The sequence below is a fragment of the Solea solea genome, chromosome 6, assembly GCF_958295425.1.
Source record: "Solea solea chromosome 6, fSolSol10.1, whole genome shotgun sequence".
Lineage (NCBI taxonomy): Eukaryota > Metazoa > Chordata > Actinopteri > Pleuronectiformes > Soleidae > Solea > Solea solea.
Window position 1 is genome coordinate 24,460,772 of NC_081139.1, and position 24,800 is coordinate 24,485,571.

Sequence of the window (24,800 nt, forward strand, 5' to 3'; positions counted from 1 at the left end):
CATTCTCTGGGCTGGCACTCAGTGTGTGTGTGCGCGCGTGTGTGTGAGTGTGTGTGTGTGTGTGTGTGTGCCCACTCTAGCATCATGGCAGGGTGGACAGAGCTGGGCAGTGTGTGCCAGGGACAGAGGGGGCAAGCCTATTGAGATGCAGTGTGACGGACACAATGGGTGAGACAGACTTGCTGCATCAACATGCTTTTTGCTGCTGTGGCCAGAAATAAAGCATAAATACGCCCCGACTGTCCTCCACTGACCTGCACACCAGGCCTGCACCACCGTACACGCTCAACCTGAGACAGACACAAAAGAAAGTGGAAAGAAGGAGAGCAGGGCTTGCACGAGGTGCAGTGAAGTACAAGCCAACCAGGTAAAAGGAAACCCTTCCTCTCCGTGTCTGGCCTTCTGCGTTGATGCTCTCCGTACCATTTATATTGAGTGTGCACGGGTAATGTCGTGAGTAAGATAAATATGCAAATACAATTTTGTTTACTAAAAAAAAAGAAGCTTTCCTCTGTCGCAGGAAACACATGTGACATGTGCTTATTATTTGATTTTATATTGTTTTCTATTCTATTTTCTCTGTAGGCTATATTATATTGTATTATGTGTATGTTCTGTGTTTGTGTCTTAACCTATATTGTCTTTGTCAGGACACTCTTGTAAAAGAGATTTTTAATCTAAATGAGTTTTTAAAAAAAAGAAAAGAAAAAAGAAATCAAGGTTAAATAAAAAAAAACAACAACTATATGATGGTTGTGCTTTTAGAGGGAAAATGACAGACCAGCAGGGAACACCAGAGCAGCTGCCTGCAGAAAAGGATCAGGGAGGTGCAGGATTCACATATAAGGTAAAAAAAAAAATCTGTTTACACTCTAAATTGACTGTATGTGTGAGTGTGAGAGTGGATGGTTGTTTGTCTTTATGTCGGCCCTGTGATGGACTGGTGATCTGTCCAGGGTGTGACCCCCACAATCCTCATGTGCAGGATAAAGCGGTAGAAGATGGCTGATGGATGATGGATGATGAATAATGGATGATTGATGATGGATGATGGACGAGACTTGTGCTCAAAACAACTCGCCACTTCCTTTGTTGCAGTTGGTGGTTTTTGAGTTTGAGAACTTCCGTGGAAAGAAGCTGGAGTTGTCTGGTGAATGTGAACAGGTGTGGGAGAAGATGCAGCGAGTTGGCTCGATAATCGTGGAGTCGGGACCGTGAGTGATTCAGTTTTACCTTTCATCTGCATCCTTTGTTTCTAGAGGTAGACGTTAATTGGGCTGATTTGATATTGATATTAATTAATGCAAGTTCACACATGTTTTGTTCTCAAACACTTCATAAAGACCACTAAAGTGCACTAAAACTATTGTTTATTGGACAAAGTTAGGTTCATTCATTACCCATGTCTATTTAATATTTGCTTTACACATCACTGTTATGTAAAATAAATATGTACACCCTGGTTCAGACACAAAATGCAGATGTTTATTTCAGTGAAGCAATTATGTGTTTGGTTTGTTATAATTAAACTGTTAAATTATAACCAGTGAAGGAAATATATCAGGGTGGGCTGAAAAGTTCATAGGCTGATCATTATGCAGTGGTCGACTTTGACCAAAAATGGTTTATTTTCCAATATAGTCTCCCCTGCGCTCTAATACTTCTTTTATTGGTGCACTTGGATGTCCTTGGTATAGAAGCTCTCATCCTAATGATGAAAAAAGTCCTCAACAGCAGATATTTCGACTTCAGGGACTGCCTTTTTGACCCAACACTCATCCTGTGTTAGGAAACATTTAGGAAAACCAGCTGGATGGATCTGCTTCGAAACGTGTCAGGGTCTTCTGCGACATGAGCAGCCAGGAGTACCACACCACACCGTGCCAAGATCCCTGTGCACAATGTTCTCCACTCCTTCATGGGAGATGCTTACAGCTTTGGCCATCTGATTGACAGTCAAACATCTGTCATCTATCACCATGTTTTGAACACCATCAATGTTTTCTTTGGTGGTGGCTGTGGCGGGATGTCCGGACCTTGGGTCATCTTCAAGGCCAGTTGATGAAGCCAGTGCATCATCCCCTAATGGTAGCAACCATGTCAGCATGAAGGTGCCAAGTTTTGTCCACGTTCAAAAAATGTCTCTCGAGTCCTCAGTTAGTAATGTTGGGTTATCTGTAAGGAAACAATACAGTTAGTATCACAAAAGGTTGAATTGAAGTCAGCACATTAACTTTTCAATCCACCCTCACTAATGTTCAGCATCAGCATTAAGCATATAAAAACTGAGACTGTCAACCTTCCTCTGAATGAGTGCATGCCCTTACCCATGATGCATTTGTACCATGTCCTCAGGTGGGTGGCGTGTGAGTGTCCAGACTTTGCAGGACAGCAGTTTGTGCTGGAGAAAGGAGAGTATCCTCGCTGGAGCACTTGGACCAGCTGCCCGAGTGGCTATGGCCTCAGCTCATTCAGGCCCCTGAAAGTGGTCAGTATTGTGGGTGTCAGTGGTAGCGGACGTGACCTGTGCAACACGCCTGTACAACCTGTTGAATTGTTCTCCAGGAGAGTCCAGATCACAAGCTGCACTTGTTTGAGAATGCAGGCTTTGAGGGCAGGAAGATGGAGATCACTGATGATGATGTGCCCAGTGTGTGGGCTCATGGTTTCCAGGACCGTGTGGCCAGCGCTAAGGCTATCAGTGGAACGTAAGCTCAAACATCCCACTCACAATATCACTAAGGGTCCATTCATTAACGTATGTAATAAGCATTTACTAACTGTTAATTAATGTTTTAATTGAATGTTTTTCTACATCTAAGGGTTTATAAAGCTACTGTTAATGTCACTTGACACATTAATAACTGTTTAGAGGGTTACTGAATGAGCGTTGTTTAAATATAACTAAGTATTTATTAACCATTTGTTAACGCTCCTTGTGACTCTTATTGTACAGTGGGTCACACATCGCTTAAAAATACTGAAAAAGACTCTAAATAACCCTCACATGAACACAATTTACCGCATATTAACCCTTGTTAATCTTTATAAATGTTCCTTGTGAGCCTCAAACAACCACACAGATACTAAACATTTGTTTCCCACTTTACAATAATGGTCACAAGGTGCATTAATAAAGGAAAAGTGTGCTTAAATGCTCAGTTATAGTAATTATATGTGTGTGTATTATATGTGAATTAAGAAAGAAATGTTAAACTCTACAGAAAGCTTTATAGACAACTTGATTAATCAAGTAATTAATAACTTCATTAATCCTAATAACATTAATAATGTGTTAGTTAAAACATTAATTAACTGTAATTATTACAAGTATAAGTAAATGCTTCTAACAGCATTAGGTGATGTTAATGAATGTGCCCTTATTGTAGAGTGTTACCCTGTATTCTTTATAAACATCCTGTGGTTCAGTTTGAATTCCCATTAACGTGATATTCCACCATTCTCTTCCTTCTAAAGATGGGTGGGATACATGTATCCAGGTTACAGGGGGAGACAGTTTGTGTTTGAGCATGGAGACTTCAACCATTGGAATGACTGGGGAGCCACTGAACCACAAATCCAGTCCTTACGGCGTGTGCGGGACATGCAGTGGCACAAGAAAGGGTGTTTTATTGCCCCCACCCCTACGCCTCCTAATCCCAATACTAAATCTAACCCAAAACCCAAACCCAGCCCTACTCCTACTCCCAAAGCACAAACTCATCCCAAACCTTAATGCCTCACCTCCAGCACCGCCTTCAGCAACTGCTGACCATGTAGCCCTGGGAAAGTGAAACAGACAACGCTGAAACATTTATATTGGAAATAAAATAATGTTGGCCCTAATGTTTTGGTAATCTGCACTTTATTGCATCTCATTACGCATAAGGTGCATCGTTTTATGTGTACACATGAGAATGAGTGTAAGAATGTGAGTGCATATTGGTGTGTTCTATTTGTAGTCAAAATTTGTAGTCAATTTCCAACTCGTTGGAACCAGTTGTAGGATTCCAGGATGGCTGCCACCACACAAACACCGCTACTTTTACTGTTCGTAACACTTCTGTCTCATTTGTTTGACAGTAAATCTGTTCTATTTCTATCTGTGGACATGTTGCTCTGCTGTTTGTGTGAGCAAAAATAACATGGAGGTCACAGGCTTTCCTGAAGAGGGAACTTTGAACTCAAAAACAGAGCAACCTCATGTACCCCAAGTTCAGAAATCCAAGGTGGCTGACACCATACTTCTGGCATTTTTACAGTGAATAGCACTTCTGTTCTATTTGTTTCACAGTAAATCAGTCACACACATAGTGTGTAGAGCAGGGGTCTCAAAGTGGTGGCCCGGGGGCCACATGTGGCCCTCCAATCGATTTCATGTGGCCCTCCAAACAATATCAAGTTTTTTTAAAAACCACTTATATTTTGAAATTATCCAATCCAATCCAACTTTATTTGTAAAGCACTTTAAAACAAACACAGTGGAGCAAAGTGCTGTACAGAATAATGGATAAAAGACAGAAGAAGAAGTAAAAGACAGAAAAGCTCAAAAGAGGCAATAGAGTACATATACAAAAAAGGAATTAATATGGCATATTGATGATATGAGCTCATAACGTCCACTCATAACGTTGCTTTTCCCAAAAAAGTTGGGCTTTTTTTTTACTTGACTGGCCCCCGACTGACCAGACGAGACCGTCAGTGGCCCACGGGTCATTTGAGTTTGAGACCCCTGGTGTAGAGTGTGGGGGTAATGTAGCAAAGTACAGGTAGATGGGGGGGAGGCAGGTGCAATGTTCCTAGTTCCTTATTTTATCATCAGAAAGTTGGCAACCCTAACGTCTGCATTTCCGACTTCTTAACTGGAACACTGTGAGCTCAGGAGTGACGCCACTCCCGGTCCTGCCTTCCGTTCTGATGTAAATGGAACGCAGAATTTTTTCCGACTTCTCTCTGGAACATCATGAAATCTGAGGTGACGTCACTCCCAGCTCTGACTTCCGATGAAAGTGAAACACGGCAAACAAAACAAACAAGGAAAAGCTAGACTTAAACAAAATGACATATGACAATGAATAAAGGGCAGGACATTTCTGTCTCTGCTGCTTTGTATTTAGTTCTCAAACTACCTCAAACATTCAACACTAAATAAAAATGGGGTAGAAAAACAAAGGAGAGTTCTGCATTGGGTCATACAATGTTTGTGCATATTAAGCAACCACTGATATTCAATATTCAATATTCATAGTAATGAGAACGTTCATGATAAAGTCCATGAAGTGTAAATAGATATAAAAGAAAAGGAACATGAGGCTCTCTGATGTACAAAATGTGTCACTTCATGGATGTCATTAATCTGCTCTGATTTTAAAAGGTTTTTATTAGAAAAGATAAGATAATAAAAATACCATATAATACACAATATAAAGTTTATAAAGGTGACAGTATGTGTAGTTTAGTCATGTGCAAAAGCTGTCAATTGGGATTTAGGTTGGGTCAGTATGTAGACTGTTATGATTTGTTGTCCTGAAAAAAGATTTTCCTGTGTTCCTGTGCTTGAACGGAAACAGTGACACGTCTGTCATTGGTTAAAAACAACTCATAGTCCCGCCCCCAAATAATCTAAACGTCCAATCACTCGCCACCTCCATTCAGCACGCTCGACATGTGGGCGGGCAACGCGCAAAATTTGAAAGTTGACAGGAAGCAACGTTGACGGAGAGGGAAACATTATGCAGACACACAATACTAAGTTGTATTTTGTGTAGAAGTAAAATTTCCTCTCATGGCTCAAGGTGAGTACTGACACATCGCTCCGTTAGGGACATGTAAAAGCTTGGACTGACGCTACTTTCTTTGCATCCGCGAGCGACGTTAGCAAAAAGACGTTAGCCATGTTTAGCATGCTAAAGAGACGCATTGTTGATAAATGACGCACCACTGTCGTCGTTACGTTGGTCCCGCACAGACTTATTCTCACCTCAACTGAATGTTGTCACTCCTTTTCAGGTAAATGTTAGTTAAAAAGCCATGTTGAAGTTTAAATATATGAGTCAGGGAAGCCTGAAAACGCTGCTGCCTTCCTCCTCATCCACTGACCCCATCGCCAGCCGCAGCTCGCGACTCAACCAGCTTTTTCAGGTAAAGTGTCAAAAATAAACAATTATCCTGATGTCATTAATGTATTGGCTAGAATGTGAAACATTTAATAGCTAGTGTGGGAATGTTTTGGAGGAATCTTTTCATCAATTCTTCTTGAACATTTCGTATAACCGCAATTACATGATTGTGGTATGTATTTATATGTTTGTGGCTATCTGCAACTGAATTATGACTCCGTCATTCCAGGGTAAATGGCAACAGTTGAACTCTTACTAGTTACATTTCCAGGATAAATGAAGATATCTTAAACTGGAATTATGTACAGTCTAGTTGTAATTCATAATAATAATAATAATAATAATACTTTTGTTTATATAGCACAATCTATAAATCTATATACATTTTCATCTATAAAAGTATATAAAACTGCTTGACAAAACAGCCATTGACAGCATAATAAATCACACACGTTTTAAGCTGTTCATTTATAATGTATTATAATTATTTGGCATGGGCAGCGCAGTTTATAGGCCCTTTGATGACCTGTCTAGGGTGAACACCACCTTTTGTCCTATGTCAGCTGGGATTGGCTCCAGCTGCTTAAGGCTAGTTTTGGTATGCAGTCCATGACCAGGTGTTATAATGGTCTCCCTGAAAAGCAAAATAAGAACCAGTAAAATTACTAGACTCAAGTTGCAACTAGTTACTTTGTTAAAACACTGAATAATAACAAATAATAAAAATTTGCCATGTCAACACAGGTGCTATAAGCTAAAATGGCACATCTTAAAAGCTCTAAAACAAAAGCAAATACACGATACAAGTGACAGCACAACAATACACGAGAACTTGCTGTATTAGTGTGAGCATGCAGGTGGTAGCACACAAAAAGCATATAACAATCATGCAACAGGATTTAGTTGCAATTCAGCTGCAGATATTCACAATTAACAATGTTGTAGTTACCTTTAATAACCAGCCTCATACACATGAATGGAAAAAGTGATGTAATTTTGTCCTAGAAAGAGTGAAGTTGGGGATATATGAATGACTTTATATGTAACACATATCCAGTTTTAATTGGGTCAAAATTGCCAATAGTACTTGTTCAGTATCTGACTTCCTGTTTTTGTTCATGTGCTGGTCTGCAGGGTCGAGCGAGCCTGCGTGGGCAGCTGGGAGGATGCACTTTGGGTCGGGAAGAGTTCCTGGAGGCTCTGCTGCTCCTCTACCAGGAGTGCACCTCCCCAGAGCTCATGAGGATAAGTTATGTGGCAAACTTTGTCAACAAGTGTAAGTATCCATTTTACATTTGTTTGTTGTTTATTCATATTAATCTTGCATTTGTTTGTATTTATTCCAGATTTTTGCATTATTGTGTTTTAGTCCTATTTTATATTAATCCTATATTATGTAGTAGGTTATGGTCCAGAAATAACTGGAAAATGGAATAAATCATTAGATTTGAGCAAGTGGCAAGAGTTCTTTTTGCAACCAGCACCCTAATGATGATAATAATAATAATAACTTCAATTTCTATAGCGCCTTTCACAAAACCCAAGGTCGCTGCAGTGGCTAGTGGCTATTCAGTATATTTTAATTTCCTATTTTGCATCCCATTAACATACATTCTACATCCCATTTTTTTAATATATGGATGTTAGTGTTGAGTCGTTAAAGTACTCAACTTTAATGACTGTAGTGTCTCATCCTCACTCCCTTTCCCTAGTGTAATATCCATCCATCTTCTACCGCTTTATCCTCCACAGGAGGGTCACGAGTCCATGGCAGGGCCACATATAGACAAACAATAATTCACTCTCACACCTACAGTCAATTAAGAGTGTCCAATTTACCTAATCCCCATATTGCATGTTTTTGGACTGGGAGGAAACCCCACACACACATGGGTAGAACATGCAAACTCCATGCAGAACCCGGCTCTTAGGCAAGAGCGCTAACTACACCGACCATGTGGCCTTTTGAAATATCAGCCTCAGTATTTGCCAGATAGTTTTTAAATATTTGTAGATATATTCATAGTATAGCCTCATATTTCTGATGTGTTTAAAAACGTTCTAAAACCTCTGTCTTGTGTCTTTTTGTGTGTGAAACAGTTTCTGACGTGGTGTCGGAGCTGCGGGACCTACAGCCTGGGGTTCATGACTTTGAACTCTGTGCGGTGGTGGGACGTGGACGCTTTGCTGAAGTCCAAGTAGTTCGAGAGAAAGCCACTGGAGACGTTTGTGCACTGAAAGTCATGGACAAGACAATTTTGCGCGCTCAAGAAAATGTAAGATTAACCATACTTTTATTTTGAGAAAATATTGTGACAGGTTGTTTGGCCATAACGTGCATCTGTTTATGTGACTATTGAGCTTATGTCATAATAATACATTTTATTTACATAGTTCTTTTAAATGGTGCTCAAAGTCCCATTTACATACTGTACAAGGTCCTAAAATATGCATAGCGGAAGTGTCCAATATAAGCCCAATTAAAAATACACACAATAAAAATGTGTTGAAAAGTCCAATATGCAATGCGTGCCACTAGTTGCTAGCCACTACAAACTGTCATGTATCACCAAGTAAACATGAATATTAAAAAAAAGAAGTAATATTTAAACTGTAGTGCGTAACATTTAAATATAAACAAATGTCTGTTGGAATCAAACCATTGTCAAATGACTTCACATAATATGATTGGCTCCAGGACTGTATTAAACTGTGCCCTGACGAGGTGATTAGAGCCGATGGAAATACGCCATAAGTAGCAGTGTCATTCGGCAACATTCCCACGCTGCACACAGGAAGGGATTTCTCTAATGTCAAGACAGAGGGAAGCACCAGCAACATTGTTGTAGTAAAGCAAGACAACTGTAAACAGGTGACTGAAATAGAGACTGAAACAAGAACAACAACAACAAAAATCGCCAAAGGTTTCACAGTGCAGCTTTCACAAGAGAAAGTGTGTACAAAGCCTTACTTTTGTGAATGTGTCATGTTTTGACATTTATATCCATGATGTTATACACTGCCTGGCCAAAAAAAAACGTTGCCACCTAAAAAAAGGGTCACATCGTTGGACCGCCTTTAGCTTTGATTACGTCACTCATTCACTGTGGCCTTGTTTCCATAAGCTACTGCAATGTCACAAGATTTATTTCCGTCCAGTGTTGCATTCATTTTTCACCAAGATCTTGTATTGAAGCAAAGCCTTCTCCAGCACATCCCAAAGATTCTCAATGGGGTTAAGGTCTGGACTCTGTGGTGGCCAATCCATGTGTGAAAATTATGTCTCATGCTCCCTGAACCACTCTTTCAAAATTTGAGCCTGATGAATCCTAACATTGTCATCTTAGAATATGCCCATGTCATCAGGGAAGAAAAAAATGCATTGATGGAATAATCTGGTTTCCTTATATTCAGGTAGTCAGCTGACCTCATTCTTTGGGCACATAATGTTGCTGAACCTAGACCTGACCAACTGCAGCAACCCCTTACCTATTTGCTTAGTTAAATCCAGGTGGGCCAGGCAGTGTATCTCTGTTGGACACTTGTGTGCATCTATTTTGGGTCCCTAAACTGCAGTCTGAAAAGGTCCCACTGGGGGGTGCTGTGTGGTTGAATGTACTGTATGTGGGGGGGGCTACTGCTGTTGGTGACAATTCCAGCTGACATAGGGCGAAAGGCGGGGAACAACCTGGACAGGTTGCCAGTCCATCACAGGGCCACTTGGAGACGAACAACCATCCACTCTCATACCTATGGTCAATTTAGAGTGTCCAATTTGCATAATCCCCAAATCTGGAGACAGGAAGTCATCTGAAATTAGCAATATAATGAAATGCCTAACATGCCTGGACAAGACATCATTTGCTAATGTCACTTGCATGCATTATGTGTGTGTGTGAAATGTGGATTAAGTTTTCATATGAATTAAATGAATAAAACCCAGAAAGTTTAGAATTTATTCAAGCACAATTGAAGCCCTAAAGGTGTTCACTTCTTATGCGTAGATTGATTTTTATATATATCTGTCACACTCCTTACAACAAAGTTAGTCCTCAACTAAGCTGGTATTAGTTTAATGCCTGCTGCTTGACTTTCTTTTCTATTTTCTTTCTCGTCAGGAGGTTTCTCATGAAGAAGAGCGAAAGATCTTGGCTCTGAGCAACAGTCCCTGGATCCCACAGCTTCGCTATGCCTTCCAGGATAAAGAACATGTCTACCTGGTGAGAAATCATAGTTTTTGCCTCAACTTGTCATCGGATGTAAATTATTTAGTTTTTTACAATAATGATTTTATTACAAAAGATACTACTGTGACTTTGCCAAACAAGGCTATTTCAGTCCACATTAAATATCTTAAACCATTTACCAATAATTTCTGTAGCAAATGAATAGTTTTGTAATAAAGTCAATGTAATAAAGTTCAGTCTTTATGTATTCAAAAGCTGTACACTTACAGACGCATAGCAATCGTGAAATATCACATCATCTACAATATAAGTGTGAAAGGAATGTTTCATCAGCGTTAGAGTTTGTGTAGAGCTGAAACAATTAATCGATTACTAAATAAATCGAAAACTATTTTCATAATCGATTCATCGCTTCAAAGCTTTTTTCATGATTACAGCAAGATTTCTGATTGTTTAAGCTTGTGAATGTGAATATTTTCTTAATTTCTTTGCTCTGGATAACAAAGAAATCATTAAAAGTTAATCATTTTGGTTTGTGGACAAAACAAAACATTTGAGAACATCATCATTTCCAGGTTTGACGAACACCGTCAACATTAAACGATTAATTGAGAAAATAATCTACAGATTAGTCGATTATTAAAATAATCGTTAGTTGCAGCTCTCGTCTAAAGCTTTGGACTAACAACAGATGGATGAAGCCACAGTGTGTCACATTAGAGTGTATGTGATCACTGTCAGTGTGTGTCGATTGACGACTGATCACAAGAGTTGGTAAACATCTGAATTAATGAAGAGAAGAAGTATTCAACCGAGGTTGTAATCTCCTTCCAACCCTAAACTTTTTCTTTCCTCTGACGTGCTTTGAAATCAACTGTAGGATTGTGAGAATGTATGCGTTGGAGCTTCTTCAGGCTCAGCAGGAGACACAGGGAGATAAATTTGCCTGCAAGCAGATTAGCTTCAAAAAGTTATGATGGAACTGACTTCAAATTTCAGATTTGAAACTGCAAAAAGTTCTAATGCGTCCAAGTTGTCCTGATCCTAGGACGTCAATGTTGTGTGTGTATCTCTGGGTGTGTCATGCACATAGGATAACATGGCTTTTGTCTTGCATAACGCTGGTGCAATAAGGGTGATGATGTTAATCCTTTTTTATTTCTTTCACAGCTGTGGTTGCCATAATGTGACTAATAAAACAGTGGGATCAGTCAGAATAGTACATGAGCTGCTTCAGGACAGGATATAAAGCAAGCGATGAGAGGAACAAGTTTGTCGATGAAGAGATGCTTTGAAGTGGGGACACAACAAAATTCACCTTACAGTAATGAGTCGAGAGGATTTAGTTAATATCAATGACATGATTTGATGCTGATGCATCCATTGATGGTAATATCTGAGGTGCTGTGTGTTGGCTTTTATGAGCGAGATGAGCCAATACGATACTCGGTCAAAATCACCAGATCAGATATCGGGCGGATGAAAATGTCCAATCCAATCCAAAAAGCCTATATAGCACATGCATCACTATGCACACACTGTAAAATTGTATATAAAAATCAGTAACGGCATTTTCGCTGAGTCATGTTGTGGTCTGTTAATTTTGTTCTTTATGGGAGAAGAATATTTGTATCGCGCCATCCCTATTTACAGTTTTCCCAACCAGCTTAAAATAAACATGGGTCTTTGTATCCGTAATTAATGCATTTAAGTATGGTTGAATAGACTCAATCACCAAAATGTAGGTGTCTGTCTAATAGGGCTGAACAATGAATCGACATTTTATGGAAATTGCAATACAGCCTACTCCAATTATCAAATTGCAGGAAGTGCAATAAATGTTTAAGCCAAAATGTGTGTCAAAATATCGTTTTAGATGAATTATTGTCTTGATCTATACACATCTTATTCTACAGACTGAAGAGGACATCTTTGTTTCTCACAGCGCTGCACAAATCCCACAGTAATGATTTTAAATCGTTTTTTTGAAATGGAAATGAGAATAATGATGGAAAGATTAGCATTCCCTCTGATATGGCGAATCATATCGCAATTCTTGTCAAAATAATCCCAATTAGATATTTATTCAAAATCGTTCAGTCCTACCAGTGTCTTATGACTCATGAAGTCAAGTGTCATTTTAAACTTCACCTGACTGGCAGAAGGTGTCAGAACAAGCCTTTCCCCCTCTATCTATACTGTATACTCTGTATACTTTCTGCCATTACACCTGCATGTCCATCTCCTTTCTTCTTCTACCTCCTCCTCCTCTTCTCACGCTACCCCTGTCTCACCCTGCTCCCTAACTGAGCATGGAGGAAAATACAAAGCATCCATCTTTATCCGTGTGTCAGAGAGGCTCCAGTCTCCCTGTTGCTAGGTAACACTGGAGAATGCTCCTGTTCATTCAGACTCGCCGACCATTCATGCACCAGGGGTTCTCGCCTGTTATGGCTGTACGACCGCCTCCATATAGCTCAAATCAGCCTGACCACTGGCTTTCATCTCGGGGTGCAGACAGCACAAAAAGAGAGAACTGAAGTCAAACATGACCAAGGTTATTTTGTTTAAGTAAAAAAAAAAAATAGATATCTGAACATGAGGTGTGTTGTCTGTCCTGGCATGTTTCCTGAAAACATGTCTGCTTGTAGCCTGAGATCACAAACACCAAGCACCACAGGGATTTTTTCAGTTATTAGTGTTGTGTTTTTAGCTGTGGGGGAATTGTCTTTATACTGCAGTATCACAGATCTGCAGTAGTGCCTGATGTTACATAACTGAATCTGTAATGAAGAGAACCCCCCTTTAAGCTTTAGCTAGATAGAGCTTTGATGGAAGCTCAAACACATGTGTGGTCCGTCGTTGGAATGCATAAAAAGAGGACATAGTCTTCCGGTTTGATGGAGGCGGCCAACGTGGAAGTACAAAATTTATGAGATAGCCACCAGGGGGCGATTCAGCTGGTTGCCAAAAAAACTCTGTTTTCTTGAGGAGGTAATGAACTCAATTGCTAGTTTTGGGTCTTCTTCAATAGCACGGCAATTTTGTCAATGACATTTCACAAAATGTTAATTTAGAGGATAAAATGTGGCACATATGAGTGTTATTGCTGGTGATAAGCTGTTGATAACTTTCACGATTAATCGAGTAAACGTTTGGTCCATAAGATATGAGAAAACGTTAAAAAATAATAATAATAAGGCTCTCAAATGAAGAAAATAATCACATTTAAGAAGCTGAAACAATCAGAAATCTTGTTTTAATCATGAAAAAACCAATTAATTGATTATCAAAATAGTTGTCGATTAATTTAGGAATCAAAATGACACATTTCAGATGTGGCTCGAAAGAGAGCGAGAGAGACCACTGTGGATGTGGACTAAGATATTCCATTCCATGTTACATTTTTGCTACAAAGCCTGCGATAGGGCTAGCACGATTTGTCAATAGCACTGATTCAAACTGGGATTTTGATTTGAAAATGACAAATTTTTTTTAACACTTTAAGTCTAGTGCTGGTCATAGTTTTAATGCTGTCACTTATTCATTGCTCACTGTGATATATATCCCATTATAAATGTGTCTTCAGGCAATGGAGTACTTGCCAGGTGGTGACCTGATGTCCCTGCTAAACCGATACGAGGATCAGTTCGACGAATCCATGGCTCAGTTCTATTTGGCCGAGCTGGTGGAGGCCATTCATGCTGTCCACCAGCTGGGCTACGTCCACAGGTGAGACACAAGAGGACTGAATCAAGCAAAATGTCTTTCTTGTTGCTTTTGTGTGAAACACGTCAAGGAGGTTTGTACAATCCAAAAGAACTCGTCCTGATTTTCCTTTACTTATGCATTTCATAATTAAAGCATTCTTAATTTAATAATCTTTGTGATTTTTCATATAGGTATTTTAAGCCTCACCAGGTGATTATTTTCACTGGATTTGATAATGGATACTGAAAGTCAATTTGAAACGTGTTTAGCAGTTATTGCTTTATATGATTTCCCCTAGCTGGTTCTTGGATCATACTTAAAAACTTCTAGGGCTGAAAAATCCACTTTATTTTGACTATATTGGTATTTTTGAGGGTCGTATGGTAGAGCAGTGGCCACTGTTGCCTCACAGCAAAAATGTCACCGGTTAGAATCCTAGCCTTTCACTCTATGTCAACTGGTTACTGGTACTAGTAGTAGTAGTAGTAGTAGTATTCTAGGTGGGTTGGCATGTTCCTTTATGATGTGGGACCAAAGATTATAATTTGGTAGTCTTCTTGGATCATCAACAAATCATCATCATCTTACTGTCCACTTGCAGAGACGTCAAACCGGAAAACGTTCTCATTGATCGGACCGGTCACATTAAGCTGGCAGACTTTGGATCAGCTGCCAGACTGACTGCTAACAGAACAGTAAGTAGATTACAGAGTTTGCTCTCTGTATTAAGTACAGTATTATTGAGTGGTGACATTATTGTTGCGTTTCCAGGTAGCAGCTTCCACAGTGCCTGTTGGCTCCCACGACGTCCTTGCTCCTGAGGTCCTGACAGCAATGAACGGCAACTCTCATAGCACTTATGGAGTGGAGTGTGACTGGTGGTCTCTTGGGGTCATAGCTTATGAGATGATCTATTCCAGGTCACCTTTTTCTGATGGCACTTCTACAAAGACCGTTCACAACATCCTCAACTTTCAGGTACAACAACGTCATCTGAAGAGGCTTCACACGGGTCGTTATTTACCAAACCTGATGGCAATGCACACAAAATTGCTTAGCTTAATTATAGTTTATTGAACAACACTTACGATTGGTCTTTAAAGCTCCAGTGTGTAAGATTTAGGAAGGTTTACGAGCAAAAATTAAATGTACTGCTTATACAAAGTATGTTTGTAAAGTATACTTTGATACAAACTTGTCTGCTTTAATTGACGGACACTACTCACTGTGCTCCCAGCACTTTTATACACAATTATTTAGAATCTAAACCATTGGTCTATCACTGCTTTTGGGTTTCTGTTGTTAGGCTCTCTAATGTCTGTTGTTGTCTTTGTTTGAATTAATTGTCTTTGTTGATGTGTGTGTTTGCTGCTGCTGCCTCTTTGCCAAGAAGAGATTGGCAATCCAATGGGATTATCCTGGTAAATTAAAGGTTAAATAAAAACAAGAATTATAATTGTTTTGAAATTAAAATCCTCACCACCTTAGTATATGCCTTTTTATATTTACTTTAGACAAGGGCCTTTATATATTGAACAAAAAATACAACATGACCCACAAAACAGGACAAATAGGCTCAACCCCTCTTAAATCAAAACATAAATGAAGCATTAATTAAAAGTCCAACCACATGGCGACCAAAAAACCTGCTGTATAAAATAAAGAAAAAAAACAACAGCGAAGCAAATTTTAAGTACATTTGAATCTGTGAATTAGTTTGTTTTTTTTAGTGTTACAGGGTACAGTGAGATGCCCAAGGAGTTGCATTATAATATTTCTATGACTTGTACTCAAGAAGTCAATACTTAAATACTGGAAATATATGCACCCTCACTGTTGCACTGGAAAAAAGAAATGCATTATTATTATTTGAAAATTTTTTTGCGGTCTCTCTTGACTGATTATTAATGAAATTGCCAATCTGTTTTATGAATTGATAACTTAATAACTAAACTGCCTATTTAGCATTTCCAGTCCAGTCACGCGAAGGTATGCCATCTGTTTTCCTTGATGTAACTAATTCTTGATCATATTTATCATTTCATGAATACTTGTGTCTGTGTCCTTTGCCCACAGCGTTTTCTAAAATTTCCAGAGGAGCCGCGGGCCACTAGGAAGCTTGTAGACCTGGTGCAGAGCTTGCTGTGTGGAGCCAAAGAGCGACTGGGTTTCCAGGGCCTCCGCTGTCACACTTTCTTCTCCAGTGTTGACTGGAACAACTTAAGACACAGTGAGGAGATTCCCTTTCCCCTGAGACGGTCTGTCTTGTAAAACTGCTCAAATTGGCTAGAATTGATAATCTAGTGATATATAGACATTATTGGACAAATGACGTACAACCTGTTGTCAGACACCAGCCTTGTTTAGAATATAGGTAAGTGTGTGGTTGGAACAGACACCACACAGTGCTTGCGTAGCCAGCCGTGTTGTCAGTAGTAAAATAATGAGATTCTATGCGCCGTTGGCAGTGGGCCAGCTCTTTATCGGGGGAGGAGAAATGGAGAGGGGGCCGCGACACAGCAACACAGCCTGAGTTAAGAACTGCAACTCATCTGCTTATCAACAGACGCAGCACAAATAATTCTACGCTAGTGACACCAGACATGCTCTCTGGGGCGGAAATGCGTGTGCTTTTGTTGGACGTCATTGCCATTAAATCTAAGGCTGCACTGATTTGAATGAGTTTTTTTTTTTTTTTTTTTTCACTTGACCAGCTGTGGGGAAACACACATTCACATTCATGGACTTCAGTAGTGAAGAACCGCAGCTTACTGTGGTTCTGTCAATCTCATATGTTGCTCAGGGGTGATGAGTGTTTGCTTTTCCCTACAGAATACCTTGTTTCCAAATGGACAAACCTTTTTGGTTATAATGAAGCAATTATGAAACATAATCAGTCCACTGCATCACCTGATGTGTTTCCCATTTATAATATCCCTATCATTGCTGAATTTTAATGAATCTAATTGTTGTTGTTGTGAAACGACATGCTTGTTGTTTGACTATAGGCTTATTTGTGTATGTGTAAACAAACTGTTTCTGGATTTTATCTATTGACTGATTTATGTTGTTTGAGTAATAAATATCAACATAAATCAGAGAATGCAGCCGTGGTTTATTGATTTGAATTTGAATTGACCACAGAAAGCGCTTTATGCTTCAGCATTTGCTCTTGCTGATTAGCTAGCTCTGCTGCAGTGAGGGAGAGGGAGTGAGCATGTGTGTATGAGAGAGGGAGATGGAGGGAGGGAGGGAGGGAGGGAAGGAGGGACTGAGAGGCAGCATGTGCATAAACGCGCGACTTACCGCACTCTAGGCTCACACTGCTGTGCTCCTCTCCTCCTCCCCTTCTTTCTCTCCCCTTTCTCCTTGTATGTCTTTTTTTTTTATCTTTTACCATTTTTTTTACTACCTTGTTTGTCGCTGCTTCCTCTTTTCCTTGCCCCCCCTCTTACTCCCTCCTCTCATCCTTTTCTCCTGCAGTTCTCCCGCCTTTTGTTCCTGCATTGCACGCTGAAGATGACACCTCCAATTTTGAGGAGCCAGAGCAGGCAGCCCCCTGGCCAGCCTCAGCAGCCCAACGAGGAGCTCAGCCAGTGGGCTTCCAGGGCCAGGATCTGCCCTTTCTAGGCTGGTTCTTTAGCGGAGCATTGACAGCATTGGCCAAAACTGAGTAAGTACTACCTGTTTAATTAGCTTTCTCTTTCTTCTTCTTCCCTGTTTTTAAACCCAAACCCTATTTGTCCTGTAGTCAAAGCAGAGCCCCCTCTCTTAAGACACCTTTGTTAGTTAAAGACCCTGTGATATTCCTTGCTACTGCTCATTACCACGGCAACAAATTCTTGATTGCCATGTTTCAGGTGACCTACTGTGGAGCCCTGGGCAGGTGGTGTTGTGTCCGTGTCATTAGAGTGTTGCCTGTCGGGGCTGAAAAGGGTTTGGTCATATGCTGTGTCAGACAAGAAATGAGCGTGAGGAGGGATCCCCCTCTTCTCTGATGCTCTCTAATGATTCTTGTTTTTGTTGCTTTGGCATCACGCGTAAACGCATCAAATGAGTGGACTGGAGGATACGAAGTGGCGTTATTGTGCCATAGGCACTGATTGGTATGCGGCTGAGTGTGTCAATGAGGTTGGCTGAGAGGTGGAACCTCACACGTAGACATACTCCCCGATACTGTGCAGCTTGCTAAGCTCCTGACTATTATAGCAAATGTTTTTGGGGGCTGTAATCATCCCTAATGGTGTTTGGCTTCTTAACCCCTGATAATAATCCAAGAGAATAGGTTTAATATCATTGCCCCATGGCAGTGCTTCAGCAGGTTAATGGTGCCGGAGACTGCGGATCATGACAGCAGCAGCAACAGAAAGGAAAGAAAAAATCGAGAGAAGATTAGACGGGGAAAAGGATGAGAGCTCAGATTGGGGAAAGAGAATCTATTTCTATGGTTACTACTGTGATGGTTTTTTTTTCCCCAGTCCCCACCCCCATCTTTACCCATCTCATCTCTTCCTCGCATTTTCTCCCTCTTCTAATGTCTCTGTCCCTTGCTGCTGTTACACCGTCGGTCATCTGTTCATGGTTTTTATCAGATGCAAGGCTGCATTTATGTGATTATGAAAAGCTTGGAGCTCATAGAATGTGTCAGATTTGTGTTGGAGGTGCATGCATGCATGTGTGTACATATTCTCCATTACAATGCCAAAAAGGAAAGAGAATTGAATGCAGAGTCAGGCGCAATGAAATGCTACTAATTTGTTTTGGGGGGTTCCTGCTTTACTTCTGCTTCATTTTTTTTTTCTTCTCTCCATTCTCTGTGAACTTGCCTGTCTGAGTCCTCATTAGTAAAATGCAACAACAAAATCCCTCTAACAGCTTGCCTTCAGTTTTGAACAGCCGACTGTGGTTTCCTGTCAGAAAATCATCTTTGCATGGTGGCTCACAGACTTCCAGGAAAATCTGCCTTTTTTTGAGTAATTCAAGGTTTCTGAGGTAGAGGGCTTCAACGATTAACCAATTAATCGATTATTAAATGAATCACCAATGGATTTTATAATTGATTGATCAGTTTGAATGTTTTTTTTATAGTTAAAACAAGATTTCTTTATTTTTCAGCTTCTTAAATGTGAATATGACAAAGAAATCATTAAAACTGATTAATTTTGGTGAGAACATCATCGTTTTGAGGTTAGGAAAACAATGGTCAACATTTTTCAACATTTAATTTGTAAAGGTTACTCGATTAATTGAGATAATTCAACAGATTCATTGATTATGAAAATAATTGTTAGTGGCTGCCCCACTGAGGTATAATTTAACACAGTAATAGAGATGGATAGACAAACGTGACAATAGTTGACAATAGAATGTTTTGATAGCTACTGAACTCATTGACAGTCATGGTTGCTGCCAGATGGCTATGATATTTGTATTTATTGTCCCCTAAGGACAATTCCTAATGATTTTAATAATCAGCTGACCTTTCATCTAGCACCCTCATTAGGACAGTTTTGCCTTGACTTGGTATCTCAGCAGTTAACCATTTTTAAGAAATTGTTATAATGTATTATTTACTAATATTAGTCATCATTGATTTGCAAATTTGAATAAATAACATTTATTTTTCAGTTCCTTTAGAATGGCTCAGTGTTTCCTATCTTTGCAGACTTGCTTGTGTGTGTATCTTGATCTCTTATGTTTGTTTGCACTGTGCATGCTTGTATGGGAGTAAAGTATTGTTTTTAGTGGCTCTGTGTGTCCGTCTGTTTGTGTTTCTGCACTTGCACTTGCCAGTATGACCAACAGAGGCCGACAGAGACTTGTTGCGTGAATGGGGTGAAGTCTGCCATAGCCTTGTTGCATAAGGGTCTATTCCTTTTGTGTACCTGATTAGGTACACAAGTTTAAGGTGCTGCTACACCTTAAACTTGCATACTTTCCCTCAGTCTGTGTCTCTCTTTGATTCTCTTCAGTAATGCAGTCTGCACTGGCTACTCATTTATTCCCCCTTCACATCACAGACATGACAATTCCCATATTCCACAGTGAGAAAAAGGGTGGCCAAATATTTTAGAGCTGCAACTAACCATTATTTTCATAGTCGATTCATTTGTCGATTGTATTCACTTTGAATCGAGTAATCGTCTGGTCCATAAAATGTCAGAAAACATTAAAGAATCAGGATCAGAATACTTTATTAATCCCTGAGGGGAAATTGTTTTCGTTCCAGATGCTCCGTGCAAAGTGATATAGAAATACAGCATGAGTGAAAACAAGGGCTTAAGATATAGATTTAAATAAAACAGTAAAATAGGCAATAACATATAAAATAAAATAATACAATAATAAAGTAGACAATCTGGAAATATATATAATATACAAATAGTTAACAATGAAATGATGATGAGTAAATGTTGATCAGCATTTGTCAAACCTGGAAACGATGATGTTCTCAAATGTCTGGTTTTGTCCACAAAGCAAATTCAGTTTTTAATGATTTCTTTGTTTTATGGAGCAAAGAAACCAGAAAATACTCTCATTTAAGAAACTGAAACATTCAGAAATCTTGTTTTAATAATGAAAAAAGCTGATAACCAATTAATCGATTATCAAAATAGTTTATTTAGTAAACGGTAATAATAATAATGATAATCGATGAATCGAGTAAATGTTTCAGCTCTATAGAGCAGTGAAAATAAGTACAACCTTCTCTCCTCAAACATTGTTGATGTTTCCTACAAATTATTGCTTATAGAGATTGAAAGAAGTGAATAAAGTTGTTTGATTAAGTAGAAGAATAAATCATTAAACATTAAGAGTTGAATTAAACCACATGTTTTTTAATGTGTAGAGGAGACACTTGTTGATGCAAATGTGAGAACATGAGATTTATTTTTTAGACTTTAAATTGACATATTTTCAGTTGCATTCACAAGTTGACTCTTCATCTAGACACCAGAGAATATTGTGACATTTTTAATTGGCAACTGTTTCACTTGGAATTATGTTTTAGTTTTCTTCTTTTGAAAATGACTTTCAAGAGTGAAGATATAGGAAACTGGACTGGCTTGAGTCCAGTTTCCAGTGATCGACTCTTATTTCCCTGGTTGATTAGTCTTCATAGACATGTGAAAAAACAAAAAAACTGTTTGGGTTGTTACTGTCTTTGTTAGTGACAAGAGCCAAGTGTGTTTTTGTGAATGCTCTCACTCCCTGCCTACGCTCTGTATCTCTGTATACATAGTATATTTGTAGAAAAGGCAATATTATATTTTCTCTCTCTCTGTGTGTATGTGTGTTCCAGGGGGTGTTTCTGCAGAGAGGCAAAGGGAGCAGCACTTGCTTTTGTGATTATTTTTAACACTGTGACTCAGTCTGAGTCAACTTTATTAAAGGTCCCTCTGCAGTATTTGTGAAGTCATTCATTCAGACCCATTAATGTGTTTCGTCTTATATTCAGAATCGCCCTTTCCTTTGGGCAAAGATGAGAAAATTTGACTTTGTGATCTAAATTATTCCCAAAGAATGGAAACAAAATGGGACTTTGTCTACACAAGAAAAAAATAGATGCACTGGGCATAGCCTAAATTCATATTGAGCATTATTTTGTCAGGCAAACAGCTCATATTCCCAGGTCTTTTTAATTTAATCTGTCTCACCCTGAATAAACCACAGTGAATAAAATATACTCTGTTCTTTCTCCCTTCTAAAAGGCTTTGCCGAATGCCTTATTGTTATGTCTAAATGCACTTCAACATACTGTTCTTAAAGTAGACAGTCTCTATTTTGATGCTCTCAGTGTTGCTCATTTCTGATGTGTGGGTGTTGTCTGTCTTCATTTCAGCCATCTTAATCACAGCTATTATACTGTCAAGGCTTGCTGTTAAATCATGTGGGTTTATGCCATGATATGACACTGTCTGTCAATCGTGTTCTGGTTAGCTGATATGATTTGAGAAATGTAGCTGATACGATTTCACAAATTGTTTCACTGATTGAGATAAGAGTTGACATTCCAGTCTGACTTAGTAAAATGAAGGTTAAATAAATAGGATTTCAAAAAGTTTTGTATTTCCTTCGTTTTTGAAAAAGGTCAATATTATAATATAGCATCATTCTCTAATAATGAGGTTTGAATGTGGCTCTTGATTATAATAAATCAACTATTATTATTGAAGTGCACACTTAGAGAACATGGACACTATTTTAGGGCTGTAGCTAATATTTTTCATAATCGATTAATCCGTCCATTATTTTCCTGATTAATCAATTAGTTGTTTGGTCCATAAAATGTTGAATAATGTTGATCAGTGTTTCCCAAACCTCAAAATGATTGTGTATTTAAAATGCCTCATTTTGTCCACAAACCAAAATGATTGAGTTTGATGACTTCTTTATGTGGAATGAATACACCAGGAAATATATACACAGGAAGCAGAAAAATCAGAGATCATGAGTTGATTAATCAAAAAACTATCAAAGCAGTTGGTGATTAAGTTTGTAATTAATCCAATCGGTTACAGCAGGGGTCTCAATCTCAAATAACCTGGGGGCCAGTGAGTGCCCACTCTGGTCAGTAGGGGGCCGGTCAAGTGAAATAAGCTCAACTTTTTGGGAGTTGAAAATTACATCACAATATTCTTTAATAAGTTCGCCATAGCAATATTTTGTAGAATGTCACAATAAAAGTGTCTTGTTGACATGGAACAATGTTCAAAAACGTAGAAGTTACTCATTTGAAACCTCTGGGTTACAGAGACTGGAGCAGACTCTTGGGATCTCAAGTACTGCCCTTTGCTGGTTTGAATCATACTTATCTGATAGTCCAGTTTGTTCATGATTATACCTCATTACACACAATGGCGTTCCACAGGGCTCACTGCTTGGGCCTATACTGTTTACCCAGTGCATGCTTCCTTTGGGGAATATTATTAGAAAGCACCACACGCGTCATTGTTATGCAGATGACGCATAGCTATATTGAACAAACAAATCAGGTTGTTTAACTCCAGGAATGTCTCTGAGACATTAAGTCCTGGATGACCTGCAACGTTCTACTTTTAAACTCAGTCAAAACTGAGGTTGTTGTAGTCAGACCTAAACACCTTAGAGAAACTCTTTCTGACCACATTGTCACTTTAGATTACATCACCATGGCTTCCAGTTCCACTGCAAGGAACCTTGGATTTATTTTTGACCATGACATGTCATTTGACTCCCACATAAAACTATTTTCCAGAACAGCCTTCTTCTCACCGGTGGAACATTAAGAAAATTAAAAACATTTTGTCCTTAGGATGCTGAAAAACTAGCTATATATCTTGATTGGTCACTGCAACTCCTTACTATCAGGATGTTCCAATAAGTCTGTTAAAACTGGGGATGCACCGAAATGAAAATTGTTGGCCAAACCGAAAATCAGGAAACACATGGACCAAAACCGAAACACCGTAAGAAATTACGGAGAAGTGTGCAGCCTGGATCATTTCTCGACACGCTGCTTTATCCCCATATCCAAGTAATGATTTTTATGACGAGGATCGAGTACAGATCTGAGTCAATGTCGTGGGGAGTTCATAATCTGCACTGTATGTGCCAAGTTTTGCTTTTTTGCAAAGAGACTTTCCAGCATTTAATAGGTGCTGTTCCACCGCATACTCACATCTTGTTGGAACGGTTTTATCGTTGTTCCAAACTGATCTTGGGCAGACTCTAAGCGGGAATAGACAGGCGCGTAGTCGCCACAGTTTTTGCATGTGTCATCACAACTTCCTTTTTCGGTCGTTTTGTTTCGGTGTATCAGCCGATATGTTTTTGTTGGCCACATTTTGGTTCATCTCTAGTTAAAACCCTCCAGTTAATTCCAGAGACCATATCACTCCAATGTTGGCATCTCTACACTGGCTCCCCGTACAGTTTAGAATTTAATTTTAAAATCCTCCTTATGTAATACCTTAAAGAACATTTTTTCCCATGTCATCCGAACAGATTGCTTTGGTTCCAAAATGCAGTTACTTGTGGTTCCCAAAGTCTATAAGAGTAGAATGGATGGCAGAGCCTTCACTTACCAGGCTCCTCTCCTGTGGAACCAGCTCCCAGTGTCGATTTGAGAGGTGGACACTGAGACTTAAAACCTTCCTTTTTGATGAAGTTTATACTGTAGTTGGTGCTGGTTTAGGGAAACCTGAAAGACATCTGGGGGAACTCCTGTGGTGCACTCACACTCACTCCCTCACACTCTCTCTGGGCTGCAGGATCCCGATCCAGTTGTATTAGCACTAGTAGTATTGTCATCATAGTTATGCTATGATTAAAATCGATAGCAGTATAATATCTTTTCAACATTCTATGCTACTGTGTGGATAAATTACAACTGGATACTTCTGTATATCTGCTCCTGGTCTCTCTCGTCATCTGTCTCTACCCCCGCCTTCCTCTTTCATCTTTGATTCTGGTTCTGTCAGATTTATTTTCTTCCTTTTTAAAGGCGAGGTTTTCTTTCCAATGATGCTTAGTGCTTGCTCATTATGTGAACTGTTGGGTTTTCTCTTCTATTTTGTAACAGTTTCATTATTTACACTTTTTCTTGTGACTTAAATGATACAAAAGATTGTTATGTTTATGTGCTCAGGTCAGTGTCTGCTGGCCTCAATTCTCCTGCAAAGGCGAATTCTATGGAAAAGAAGCTGCACCTTAAAAGCAGGGAACTACAGGAAACTCAAGACAAATGTCACAAGGTGAAGGAAAACTTTCTTTTACTGCTATTCATGCAATGATTTGCTGT

The 24,800-nt window shown here is 39.2% G+C and overlaps 2 protein-coding genes across 12 annotated transcripts in view; both read left to right on the forward strand.

The window, feature by feature from the left end:
• The first annotated feature begins 139 nt into the window (after nt 1-139).
• On the forward strand, nt 140-3,795 carry LOC131460402 (beta-crystallin B3-like). The gene is made up of 6 exons (XM_058630874.1): nt 140-367; nt 766-847; nt 1,099-1,214; nt 2,356-2,488; nt 2,566-2,708; nt 3,478-3,795. Exons 2-6 carry the CDS (start codon nt 773-775, stop codon nt 3,734-3,736), a joined length of 726 nt encoding a protein of 241 aa, XP_058486857.1. The 5' UTR covers nt 140-367; nt 766-772; the 3' UTR covers nt 3,737-3,795.
• Nucleotides 3,796-5,680: 1,885 nt separating this feature from the next.
• Nucleotides 5,681-24,800, forward strand: part of cita (citron rho-interacting serine/threonine kinase a) — a 46,825-nt gene continuing 27,705 nt past the window's right edge. For 10 of the 11 annotated variants that reach the window (XM_058630863.1, XM_058630868.1, XM_058630867.1 and 7 more), the window contains exons 1-11: nt 5,681-5,795; nt 6,010-6,141; nt 7,254-7,395; nt 8,220-8,395; nt 10,238-10,339; nt 13,896-14,038; nt 14,619-14,712; nt 14,789-14,995; nt 16,094-16,247; nt 17,501-17,690; nt 24,648-24,753. In XM_058630863.1, coding sequence (XP_058486846.1) covers nt 6,031-6,141; nt 7,254-7,395; nt 8,220-8,395; nt 10,238-10,339; nt 13,896-14,038; nt 14,619-14,712; nt 14,789-14,995; nt 16,094-16,247; nt 17,501-17,690; nt 24,648-24,753 — 1,425 coding nt within the window. In that variant the 5' untranslated portion in view covers nt 5,681-5,795; nt 6,010-6,030. Of the gene's footprint in view, nt 5,796-6,009; nt 6,142-7,253; nt 7,396-8,219; nt 8,396-10,237; nt 10,340-13,895; nt 14,039-14,618; nt 14,713-14,788; nt 14,996-16,093; nt 16,248-17,302; nt 17,389-17,500; nt 17,691-24,647; nt 24,754-24,800 lie in introns of those variants that run through there. The other variant, XM_058630872.1, reaches the window with a different exon arrangement.

Excerpts from the sequence above, each read along its gene's own strand:
- LOC131460402 (XM_058630874.1), top strand. The coding sequence starts at position 773 with ATGACAGACCAGCAGGGAACACCAGAGCAGCTGCCTGCAGAAAAGGAT. Across the intron at positions 848-1,098 it reads GTGCAGGATTCACATATAAG|TTGGTGGTTTTTGAGTTTGA; the intron begins GTAAAAAAAAAA and ends CCTTTGTTGCAG. Across the intron at positions 1,215-2,355 it reads ATAATCGTGGAGTCGGGACC|GTGGGTGGCGTGTGAGTGTC; the intron begins GTGAGTGATTCA and ends CCATGTCCTCAG.